Source organism: Labrus bergylta, chromosome 23, assembly GCF_963930695.1.
Source record: "Labrus bergylta chromosome 23, fLabBer1.1, whole genome shotgun sequence".
NCBI lineage: Eukaryota > Metazoa > Chordata > Actinopteri > Labriformes > Labridae > Labrus > Labrus bergylta.
In genome coordinates, this window is record NC_089217.1 from 2128821 (window position 1) to 2141646 (window position 12826).

Sequence of the window (12826 nt, forward strand, 5' to 3'; positions counted from 1 at the left end):
TCAGTATTAATTTACCACCAAGAGTTCACACCAGCTCTTACTAGTTAAAGGCACAAGAGATAAGGGAGGAAATTAGTCACGACTGACAGACATGGTGGAAATTTATCCAATTTATTCCATGTAGGTCACCAAGCTGATACGGCTCCTCGACACAAAACTCCCCTGGTTGAGTGATGGCTTCCATTCACTGTCAGTCTCTGACACCTCTTCATCTTTGCACAACAATATTCTAAGAAGTGGAATCACTGAGGAGCACTTGGAGGAGTAATGTATTAATGTAGGGACATATTGGGCGTTTTCAGACCGCAGAGGCTGGTTCTCCAGGTTCCTCATACCAGGACTGACCAGGGGAAAACTGCTTTTAGTGTTAGTGCTGCAAACTCGCTGCAAATTGAATTTATTTTCTGTAGTAGCTTCATCTCATTTCTCGTTGTTTATCATTTATGTATGTTTTCTCAGCATCGTTGTAAACGAGGGTCGCCCTCAATGATCTCTCCGAGAACTTAAATAAAGGTTGATGATGATGACTTCCTCATAGTTCTAGGAACTGTTGGAACCCTCCTCCTTTTCTTAATCATTCTGCACCGCAAGAACTCAGAACTATTCTAGTTCCTAGAACCCGTTAAGAGGAACCTTTAGCTCCAGAGTTGGAACCATGGCGGTGCAAATGCAGACAGACGAAAAAGTCCCCAGGGTGTTTAGTTCTCAGGGAACTCTCTAGTTAGTAAATAGTTCTTCTTCATAAAGTCCCCAGAACTGCTTCGTCCGACCGTTTTAATTCTTATTCTTTACTGCTGTTTCCTTTTTTCTGCTCTCTCCACGCCCCAGAACGAGTCCCTCTTTGGCCAATGGGCTCCCGAGAGCCGGCTAAACTCACTTACTGACGAGGAGCTACTTGCCACTCTGCAGAACGTCCACCATGGCACGGCTCGGGATTGGTGGGATGTGACAAGGCTGGAAACACGGACTTGAGTTGACCGGATTTTGTGTGCGCCGCCAAGATTTAGGCAGCCACAAATACGGTGGATCGCCAAAACATTTCCCCGAGTATAATACAAGATGCATGACTATGAAAAAAAGACATTAAATTAACAGCAAGATTTCCTGCAATCAAAAAATCCATCACACAGAACCTCCAAGTTATTTAACATCCTCTTTAAAGCGTCCAATGAGAGCAGCTCGTTAACTTTCAGCTCTTCTTTGTAATTGGTTCCAAGTATTGGAAGCATAAAACTTATCGGCTTGCTCCTCAAGTCAGTTCTGACCTTTAGGGACGGACAGTAAGAACGACTAATCGACGTAGGTTTGAAGGAGGCAGTGAAAAATAAGGAACTGGCCCTTTAAATGTTTGTGATGATGTATATTTAACAATCTGTATGGAGCTTTCCCTGTGAGGCATGTTAACTTTTGACCATGATCATTACACTTCCTGTGTGCTCGCTGCAGAGTGAGTACTATGTGTATACAAGGGGGAGCCTTTTTAGCATCGCCTCAGTATTGTACATTATAATTTCATTAGAATTCCTATTGCACCTGTGCTCAAGCTTCATCCCCGTGTGTGCCATTAGCAATTCCAATAGCACTGTTTGAGGGTTAGCTGTTAGCTCTGCACCATGAATTTATGATTCCTGAGGCACATTTTTTTTTTGTAACATCTGTATATGGGAGGTTTTTTTTTAGCGTTTGGTGTTAGCATTAGCGATTCTGACAGTGTATAATGTGCAGGGGAGGGCTCGGCTGTTAGCGCTGCGTTAGCCGCTGTGTGTTGTGATTCCCGTGGTGTAGCCGGACCTGGGAGCCATGCGGCGTGTGACGGATCGTCCCAGGTGGTGGGCTGTCAAGACGAGGATCAAAGAGCAGCGCGGTGGACCTCACACACACACACACACACACACACACACACGTTCTCTGCAGTGTTGAACCTGTTTAAGAGTCAGCACACTCATGCCTCAAACACACACAAAAGCTTCAGAATAAGAGCGCAGATTTTTATTTTTAAGTGATGTCAGCATGTGTGCTTTTTTATTTACAGACGCACGGCCTTGAACAAGTGGAAAAAAACAAACAAAAAAGCATTAATGAGCTCTTTCCATCAATTTGTGTGCACGTGTCTCTCCTCGCAGCGCAAACATTTACCTGAAGGCCGACGAGGAGCTCAGAGCGGGGGGACACTCGCTCTGCTTGTGCTGTTGAAGAGGGACACTCAAAAAACACACAGCAGAGATGCAAACACACAGACGCTAAATGCTGATGTGTGTGTGTGTTTGTTACGGAAAGAGTGAGACGTGGGAAAGAGGAAGGCAGAAGAAGAAGAAGAAGAAGGAGGAGGAAGAGCGGCTGTGAGCGGAATAGCGAGCAGAGGAGGGAGACGCCTGTTCATAAATGCTTCATGGCGGCTGAAGGGGGCCTTTGACTGGAGTGAAAACCCCAGGCCATCCCGCCTCTGTCAACACATACACCTCCCGTCTCTCCCCCTCCCCCCCCCCCGGCTTCAGAGCTCAACACAGCAGGTGCGTTCAGCATCATACATGAGAATTACAGGTCGATGGTGAAAATCGACTGGCCAGGTCATGTTGGTCATTTCTGATTGTAGTGATCAGTTGGAAATCAAGTTGCAACCTGCGCAGCAATGCTCCCTTCTGAATCTTTAATTAATGAATTAAGCTTTTTTTTTTGTATAATTTCCCCTGAAAATAGAAATGTCCATGTCTCCCCTGCTGCTGAATTTGTGGACGGTTCACCTGAGCTAACGCAGGAAGCTAATCTGCTTTCATCAGTCTGAGATTCAGCGCAGAGAGAGAGACACACTCTCCTCTTAAAGACAGAACGTTCACTGGATTGTGATTTGTCATTTTTGCACGATTGTTATGCTGAAAAGCGTTACAGCAAATCCACATCGCAAATGTTTGAAAAATGATCTCTTAAAGCCAGGAGCCAAACTTCATCAATCACTGGAGAAATGTTCAGAGTCGGCTCGGTTTCCCTTATTAACGTGTTGTTCTCGGCCCTAAAGCGTTAGGGTCCTTCATGCAGAATCCATTTGACACTTTGACCCAGGTTTGTGCATTACACCAGTATATGTGTGTGTGTGTGTGTGTGTGTGTGTGTGTGTGTGTGTGTGTGTGTGTGTGTGTGTGTGTGTTTATTCTGATGGTCTGGGGAATATCGTGGCACTACTGTTGGTTTAATGTGTTTGGAGTTAATAACCAGATGTACCAGGTCCAGTTCTTTGTGTGAAGTTGTACGGGATCATTCTTGCCATGTAAGAAGGCGTTTTTGGGTGTTAACGGAAACAGAATTGACCTTAAGTTATAGGTTTCAATAATCGTGTTGCGTTTCAGGTCCAGCCCAAGATAACCCTTGTGCTCCCAGACGTGCTGCTCCATTCAACACTGAAATGTTGGTGTTCCAATAAACACACATGACTCACAGTCATAACAGTGAGGTTGAATAAGCACTGACTTAGGAAGGCAGGAGGAAGAGGAGAGTGATGCCCTGCGGTCGAGGCAGAACGGCGGCGTGGTTTATTAAAAGGGGAGGAAAAAGAAACACGCGTGGGGGTCGCGGTATCACAGAGTTTCACCCCCGAAGTCCATCCACCCCCCGAGGCCGACTGCAGCTCTCACAGCGACTCCTCTCCTTATTTTCTCCCTCCATCACTCCCAGCTTCTCTTTTTCCTTTTCCGCTCCACGCCGCCTTTTGACCCCCGGGGTTCCCGCTCAGCCGCTGACCCACATTAACTACACTCTGCTGCAATTACTGCGCGCTCAGGCCTCTGGGTGGCATGGGATACATCCCCCCCCCCCCCCCCCCCCCCCGCCCCCAGCCATCACACTGTTCCCTCTTCGCTGACTGTGCAGCTGTGAAAATGCCCCTTAATGTGTATAATTTATGTGTGTCAAAGAGCCGCTGAGTGACAGCAGGGATAGGAAGGTGGGGGATGGGGGGGGGGGGGAATGACAGTGAACACATTCTGGATTTGACAGCGCAATAAAGAACAGATTGTCGGTTGGAAAAATAGAGGAGAGGGATGAGTGGAGGGCTTCAAACAATGCTGCATCTCTGACGGGCATTTGGCTGACGTTCTAATCCTGTCAACGCAGGAATCGGTCCAGCTTGCGGCACTTCACAAATCTATACAATCCACTGGTTACTTTGGTGGAAAAGCACCAATGTCATCCTCCCTCCCTCTCTCTCTCTCTCCCTCCCTCTCTCTCTCTCTCCCTCCCTCTCTCTCTCTCTCCCTCCCTCTCTCTCTCCTCCCAAGCTTCGAAGACAACAAGAGCACTTTCCGGAAATCAAAGCCGCTTTCTGGCCAACCCCGAAGTGAATGGAGGAAAAAGAAAAAAAAAAAAAAAAATCCAGCTCTGCAAATTCTCTCATAACCAAGCAGCTCTGTCTGTCGTCGAGGCATGAAGAAGTATAAACATAAAGAGGACACACTCACACACACACACTCACAGTCTCCCATTAAAAATCCACCTGCAGCTGCTCGCTAATTGGGCCTGGGTAGCCGGCTAAGAAAGCCAACATCTAGTTAAGGCGAAATAATTGGCCGCTCTGCTTTAGGAAAGAATGAAATCAGTTCTCTCCTCCGTCTCAGGTCGGTCTCCGTCTCAACTGAATCCATTAGAGCTGATAATTGTCTCGGACGGGGAAGCGTTCGTCAGCGTTCGATGGAGAGGATGCAGTTAAAGTGCAGTTTTCAATGTCTGCGGGCGAACGTATGTGAGTCCCTGAACGTGTAATCAGAGGAAGCCAGGGCAGAGATTTGTACTGGACAGTTTTTATTTTAGAATCTGTTTAAATCCTCTGTTTAAATTTGACATGTTGTCCTCATAGTTTCCTGTCTTCGCTCATGTTAGGTTTACATTTCACCTTTTTTAAATATATTTAGGGGCATTTTTTTTTACCTTTATCAGATAGGAATGCTAAAAATAGAGACAGGAAGTGTTGGGAGGAGAGAGCGAGGGATGACAGGGCAGCAAAGGGCCGAGGTTGGCTTGTTAAATTTCACACTTTTTGCATTTGGATATTTATGAAATAAAACTTTTTGGGCTGTATTATTCCAGCAGAATATCAAAGTCGATGCTATTCCAACACCGGTTTTGAAATCAGAGCTTTGAGAAGAAACATCTCAGCTAAAGTTGCAGGTGTATGCTAACTGCTAGCATTGATATAGATTAGCATTATGTAGCTCATCATTCAGAGACCATTGTCATGTCTCCTTCTCTGATTGGTCCGTGAATCATTGATGTGCAGAAACTTTATCAGTCCTGAGATAAAGACAAAGCAGCAGACTCAGCGTGTTTTTTTCTTTCCTTATAGCGATGAATATTTATTATCAGGTGTTTGTGCATCCTTAATAAGACTCTTTACTTTGAAAACACAAATGCATTTCTTCCATATCAAACCAAATATCCAAAAGCTTTTATCTCCGAGCTCGGAATCATTTCACAAATCTTATTTTTTATTTGTGTGTTCTTGTTGTTTGCAGACATCGTCATGACATTTCAGGTTAGAGGAGAGTTTTAAAATATGAAGCTTGATGTCGAATCTATTTAAGGTATCCAGGTCAAACACTTATCAAGACAATCCTCTCTACAGGGGCGTTATTGATTGTACTTTCCAGCTTTTAAAGCGGGTTTTTTTTATTTTTTATTATTATTATCTGAAACCGTAGCAACATCTTCTGTGTCTATCTTTGGTTGCTAAACACTCACGGCTGTGTCGCTGCTCCCGCTCGTCCCCCCGGGGATCAGCTGTCAATCAAACCGTGTGGGTGGCAAGCGTCTCGTCTCTCCTCTCAGATTTGAAGGTTTGATTCTTTTTTTTCTACAGGTGGCCCCTTTTGTCTGAGTCTTTTCAGCCGTGCTGTAGGGTTTTTTGAATCGCTTTTTGTGCCGCGGTAATCGTCCACACGGAGCAGAAAATGGATATTTTATTTCTGACAAAATGTCAGAGATTATTGTTTTTTTTGGCCAAGGCTGAGAGAGAAAAAAAAAACACATCTAACAGTGAGTTTTCTAATGAATTTCAAATAAACTGCAACGCCGGGAGAGACGCGGGGACTGTTTGTGCAGTTAACTTGATATCAGACGAGATGAGTTTGCAAGAAAAATAATCATACACTCGTCTTGTTTTCATATCAGGAGAACATCAGATGAAAACACAGAATCAGTCAGTCACAGGCACGTCAACATGGCGGCGCTTCTATTGATGAAAAAACACAAACGCCATCGTGCATTAGAGTTAGTTTACGTTTTTCCAAGTGATCTTAAATTTTAATCTTAAATTGACACTTTTTTGCTACCTTCATGAATCTTAATGAATACATTTCATCAAATGACCTCCCTAGCTTTAAAGAGGGAGGAGCCAAAACGGCAACCTCAAAAAAAATGAAGGTGATGAGGAAGTGTGAAAATCTGCAAGTCCCTTCTTCTTCTTCGTTTTTAACAGCAACAAAAACATGTTTACATCCTGGTTAAAACATATATTTTGGTCTTTATAGCTATGGATTTTAAGAAGGCAAAGAAGCCCCTCATCATGCATGAGGGGGCGTGGCTAATCTGATTGACAGGTGGTTGCTTTGCACTTGTTCATCATGAACCTTAAGGCCCGCCCCTCCTCCAACCTTGTCACCTTCTATCAGGTTTACAGAAAGTTAGCTTGACACAGCATTTCCAAATCACCGGCCCTGATGGAACTCGTCCAGACACGTTGATATCGTCTGTGGTTTGAGGCCGAGGCTGAACTGATGAGGCGCATTAAGGGCCGTTAAGAAGAAGATAAATAATGTAAATCATGCAGCAGCAGGAGCAGCTCGAGTCCGGATCCAGAATGAAAATAAAGAGCAGGAAACAAAGCGTGATGGCTCTTGCTTTAAGACACCGTTAAATATGTAACTCACCATAGAAAAGAAAAAGTCCAATTACGGTTTTGACTTGTAATCATTTAGCCCTCGTGATATTTGCAGGTCGGGTGGATAGCGTCGCTTTGTCAGAGAGTAATCTTATAAATTCTGATGATGACTCTTTTTTCCCACTCAGATTAAATTACACACAGTTAATTTCTCCTCTGATTCGTCTTATTTGTTATGTTTGGAGTGAGGCCTCGTTGTGCTCAGGGACGTTTCTGTGGGATATTGTCTGTTAATGAAGACATTAAACTTACTCGGTGCACGTGTGTGTGTGTGTGTGTGTGTGTGTGTGTGTGTGTGTGTGTGTTTGTGTCTCAGCAGCTCATGTGGGCAGGCTGTATCATTTAGATAAATGACATAGCGTGTCCCCTGCCAAAACACACACATACACACACACACACACATGCTGCAACAAACCCGTCATGGCGCTTAAGGTTGTGTTTTAGCAAAAGGACCATTTTCTGTTTACCCCTCTGGCTCTCTTTGTCTCGTTCTCTCTCTATCTCTCCCTCCATCTCTGTCTCTCTTTCAGCGCAAAATGCCAAATTGCTCCATTTCTCACTCGCTCCCCCCCCCCCCCCCCTCCCTCCTCGTCCCCCCCTGCTCATCCACTCATCTGGTTATTAACTCCAAACACATTAAACCAACAGTAGTGCCACGATATTCCCCAGACCATCAGAATAAACACACACACACACACACACACACACACACACACACACACACATACTGGTGTAATGCACAAACCTGGGTCAAAGTGTCAAATGGATTCTGCATGAAGGACCCTAACGCTTTAGGGCCGAGAACAACACGTTAATAAGGGAAACCGAGCCGACTCTGAACATTTCTCCAGTGATTGATGAAGTTTGGCTCCTGACTCACTTCGACAGGCTTTAAGAGATCATTTTTCAAACATTTGCGATGTGGATTTGGACGAGCGGAAATATATTTGAAAGGATGATACTCTTTAATGCCAACAGAAATTCAGAAACGGACTCGGTGTTTGCTCGAGGAGTTTTATTCTTGTCAGGCTGAAGAAGCCTCTCAAGCAGCACTCACACGCGTCATGCCACGGCAGATGATGATAATAATAATAAAATAGGAAGGGTGGGGGGGTGGGGGAGGGGATTACACTGATCCACAGATATCCACTCTCTGGTTTGATGTGTATTCCAGCCGTAGCTCTGAGCCAGCATTAGGTTTTTATCTTGGACGTCTTGTAATTAATCATTAATTTATTCAAAGCTGTCCCACTTTGAATGTCTGGCCCTGTCTGATTTACATTTTCTTTTTTCTTATGATTTCTTTTTTGGGGCTTTTTGGGGCTTTTTTTAGAGAGACAGGACGGGGGGGATAGAGTAGGAAATTCGGGCGAGACAGAGTGGGGAATGGAGCCACAGGTCAGACCACAGCCTCTGTACATGTGGCGCGCACACCAACCGCTGGGCCACCGGCGCTGCTGATTTATAAACTTAAACGTGATTTGACTTTTTTTATGAAACTGGGATGTTGGGAATAGTAGTCGACAAATAAAGAAAGAAAGCTATTCTCCTGCTGTCAAGGCAAACCGTGAAACCTAAACAGAACAAATTCATTGTGAAGTATTTGTGAGTTTTATCAGGATGAAGGGTCGGAGTATTTGCTGGCAGATATTTTTGGGGCCATTTTTGCCTTTATTGGAAAGGACAGCTGAAGAGAGACAGGAGATGTTGGGCGGAGAGAGAGCGGTCGATGGCCATAGACTGTCAATATTAATGGATGAAGCCTGAGTGACGTCAGTCGTCTGTTCCTGCAGGGGGCGCTGGAATATCATCGGCAGCAGCCGCCATGTTGGAAATGCTGTCTCAGTTTCAGTCAACCTAACGACAGGCTGAGAGCTGGAGCTGAGGCGGGTTTTAAACCTCTTGACCGACATCACACCCACCTGTCAATCATGTCAGCTACAAGCCTAACTATGGATAACATGTTTTTAGTTTTTTGGAGCAGGCTGTAAACAGCTTTTTTGCCTGTGTTGTGTGTATGTGACTTCCTGTGCTTCTGCAGCCAGCCTCTAGTGGACAATTGATGAACTGCAGGATTCTGCACTTCCACATTGGCTTCATTTCACAAGAATGGAGGTTGCTGCTTTAGGATGTCATGCAGCAATGGGTGTAGGTCGGATTTGAACCCACAGCCGCTGCAACGAGGACTATAGCGTCTGTACATGGGGCGCACAACATAACCGCTAGGCTATCCAGCGCCCCTGTTGATGGATTCTTTAACATGTTTCAACACAGTTGTTAAATGTTTTAAATTTGTCTGACTGTTGAAAAATAGAACTCTCAAAATCGACTTTCTTTGTATCTGATCGGCGACTAAAGACTGATCAACCTGTGATAATACGATGTCAAAGGCTGAATAATTCAGACTTGAATTAGCCCGACAGCGACTAAGAAGTCTGCAAGTTTTTACATCAGAAACTGTATCCTCATGGCATCATGTAATGGAAACATCACCCTCCACCAATCTGAGAGGAAGAAGACTTTTCCCTCCATAAAAGATCGAGATGGAGCTTTTCTTGTTTTTTGTCAAATATCCATCGTCCATTGATGTTTGTGTTTTTTTTTTTTTGACTAGCAGTTGTTGAGGCTAACGAGGATCCAAACAAAACCACAACAGAAAGTTCTTTAAAAGCCCATCTCTGCTGCTGTGGAACTTTTCCAGCGTCTCGCCGGGGCTAACAAACTCATTTATATCCAAACCGCTCGAGTCGCCACTGGGGGCACCGTATCGGGCTTGTTTGCCCCCACATGGGCGAGACCCTTTTCAAAACAGCAGCATCCCTAATTTAAAACAAACACACAGAGGGGAGGAAAGGGAGCCACGATTTCCCTGACACCGGTGAAATTACCGACGCTCCAGCGCTGCGCTCGACGCCCGACAAGGGGGCCGTTGCGGTTCCTCCGAGTTGAGCGAGTGCAGATGAGGCCAGGGTGGCTTACTTAACTATGAAAAAACAACAACAGTGCTCGAAGCCTGCGAATAACAAGGCCAGTAAGAGCCCAATCAAACGCTACATTTCCTCTTAAAACACTCCACCTTGCAGCAACAGAGGCAGAGACGGCGAAAAATGAGGAATAGACGGAGCGAGATTGTCATTCAGGGAAGAGAAAATAAAAGGCACGGTAGGTGGCTGTGTTTTTTCATCTGCTGCAGAAGTGCCGGTGAGTGATACTCCTGACTCATCAACCATAAAAACAACTCTTTTCATGGGTAGTGAAGATAAAGCAGGAGATTTGAGGGAGCCGAAGGACAGGAAGAGGAACTCTGCACCTTTCCTTTTTTCTCTTTCTACCATCGTTGTCGGAAAAAGAAGAAGAAGAAGAAGGAGGAGAGGAGAGACAGGTGAGGAGAGAAGGAAGGAGTCATTTCAAGGCTAAGAACGCACACATACCAAGAGGATGACAAGTGTGTTGGTGTGCAAAAACGAGTTGATTTGGGTCTTGGCAGAAGGCTGTCTTCAGGCTTTCATAAGCTCGTCTGACTCAGTGAGATCGAGAGGCAGCCGGAAAGAAAAACACACGACGAGAGCAGGAAAAAAAAAAAAACTCAGACTGAGAAATCTGCACAGGCAAAAAAAGGTGAAGGACATCGCACCTTTCAGCCACTCTAGTGATATCAAAACAGGATCTTATAATGAGCCAGCACACTAATCTGAGGTGTGGGGCGTTCATGCTAAGAAAATCACAAAAAATCTGAAAATAACCACGACGGATGAGATCGACTTGGAAGAGTACAAAAGTGGAAAAGGAAAAGTACTTCATATTTCATGCCACACTCATTAAATAACGTATATTTCATTCATGGTATATAAATTCCATATCGACCATGATTGCATCATATAACAGCTCAGCCCAGTTTGCAACCATGCATCTTTAATATGCCAAGAAAAAAAACTCCAGGCCAAACAACTCATGGAGCCCTAACCATGGTGGACTGGGCCTTAATCATGATCATAGTTTGGCTAGCTCTTTATCCACAACTCCTCCTTCAGATCTTTGCATATTATGGATTGGAAAAAAATCTCCAGGCAGGAATATCAAAAAACCCAAATGAGCAGTTTTTTCATGTAAATTATACAACATAGGGTCTAGCCTCGCTGATGTATCACCATAAGCTGCAACATCTAAGCATCACTGTGTGTGTGATGGAGACAAACTTTCCCCCCAAATGGATAAATCCTTAATTTAATCCCATCTTTCACTCAGATGAGTGTTTATTCGCTTCATTCAGTCTGATTCATGTTTTTGTTTCCCCGTGACACTCTGAAAAACTTCTCCTCAGATTTGCTTTACAGTCGGATGGAGGCGGCACATCTCTCTTCCCGACGTCCTTCTCTTTCTCTCTTTACTTTCCTCCCACTCCGCGTGTCTCATCAGGAGTGTCATCAGCCCCCCCCCCACCAACTCCTCCGGTTGAAGCCTGTTAATATGGCAGCGCTATTGTGTGCCCGTTCGTTGCTTCTGTCTCTATTGTTTGCTCTCACACTTGACGAATTCATCAAAGGCAGAAGAAAGAGGAATGGGAGAAAATAGCTGCAAATCATGCCGTTTCGCACAATTGACTGTGCAAGTCTGGCTGGGCGAAGCTTTGTCTTCCGACGGTGCAAAAAAGAAAATGTGTGTTTGCCTGTGTAATTCTGCACATATATCATTTGTTCTGCCATTAACAAGGTGTGATGGCCCACTCAGTCACTGACTGCTGAGTGTATGAGTGTGTCTGTGTGGAGGTGTATGTACAGACTGTCTTTGAAGTGCCTCTCTATTAATATTTTGGTACACAGGAGTGCATTATGTCTGCCTCATATACTCCTCTAGAAAAACCATTTACGTAAGCACCAGTAAAGTGGGAGATGCTACGACTTCATATTAAAGTTATTGGGGGAATGAAAAACAAAAGCAAACAAAAGGTTGTTGTTGTTGTTGTGTTGATGTACCTTTGCTCTGTGGAGGGTTCTGGCTGCGGTCTCGGAGTATGTTGATCTGGTAGACGGCGCCGTACGGCTCAAACAGCTCCTTCAGCTCCTTCTCCGACCAGGAGCGCGGGATCTGACCCACAAACATCTTGATGGCGTCCGGGTCTGGCTGGTCCGAATGCTCCAGCGCCCCGTTCATCTTCCCGGCCGTGCCGTTACTGTAACAAGAGAGACAAAAAACAGAACATTAAGAGCTGAGAAAAACCTCATATTTACACCTGTAGCACTTTTAGCGAGCGCTCAATACAATCAGGAATATTCAAGGAGATGCCTCTTCAGAATATATTCTGTGTATGTTTGTGTTTGTGATAGACCTTTTTGTCGACGATAAATTACATATTATTTCTTTACCAAAAGCTATTTCATCACTCTCCAGACCTCATTGAAAAACAAGGCAGTTTTACCTCGCAGAATACAGAGTTTGATCCTCTACTGCTGCATTAACATCAACATCCTGGTGGCTTTGAAGAAAGCGATGGATTGGCTGTCTTTAAAGTTCCTTTCCGCCTTTATTTGAAAGGACAGCTGAGGAGAGACGGGAAATGCTGGGAGGACATAGTGGGGGAAGACATGCACAATAGGGCCTGAGGTCGGATTCAAACCCACTGCCGGTGCAATGAGGACAATAGCCTCTGTACTTTGTGTTCACGGCATAACCGCGAGGCTATCGGAGGCTCTTTATCTGGTTCCTAAAAAGGCAACCAACCTCACCAAAAAGGCTAAAAAGTTAGAAAGGTAAAAAAATCATTCATTGAAATGTATTCAAAATTTCAAATGCCAAAATAGAGATTCATGGTTTGAAATTCAAAGAGATGAATAGAAAGGGGGGAGAAAGAGCACATGAGGGGTCGTCACCTCGGCCGGAATAAATGCCAAAAGCATTTTCACACAG

General features: G+C 44.7%; 1 protein-coding gene across 24 annotated transcripts in view; it reads right to left on the minus strand.

Moving 5' to 3' along the window:
* The window catches only part of celf2 (cugbp, Elav-like family member 2), a 211378-nt gene that overhangs the window by 73288 nt on the left and 125264 nt on the right, over positions 1 to 12826 (minus strand). For all 24 annotated transcript variants that reach the window (XM_065951236.1, XM_065951235.1, XM_065951237.1 and 21 more), the window contains one exon: positions 11896 to 12092. In XM_065951236.1, the coding sequence (XP_065807308.1) occupies positions 11896 to 12092 (197 nt within the window). The remainder of the gene's footprint in view (positions 1 to 11895; positions 12093 to 12826) is intronic.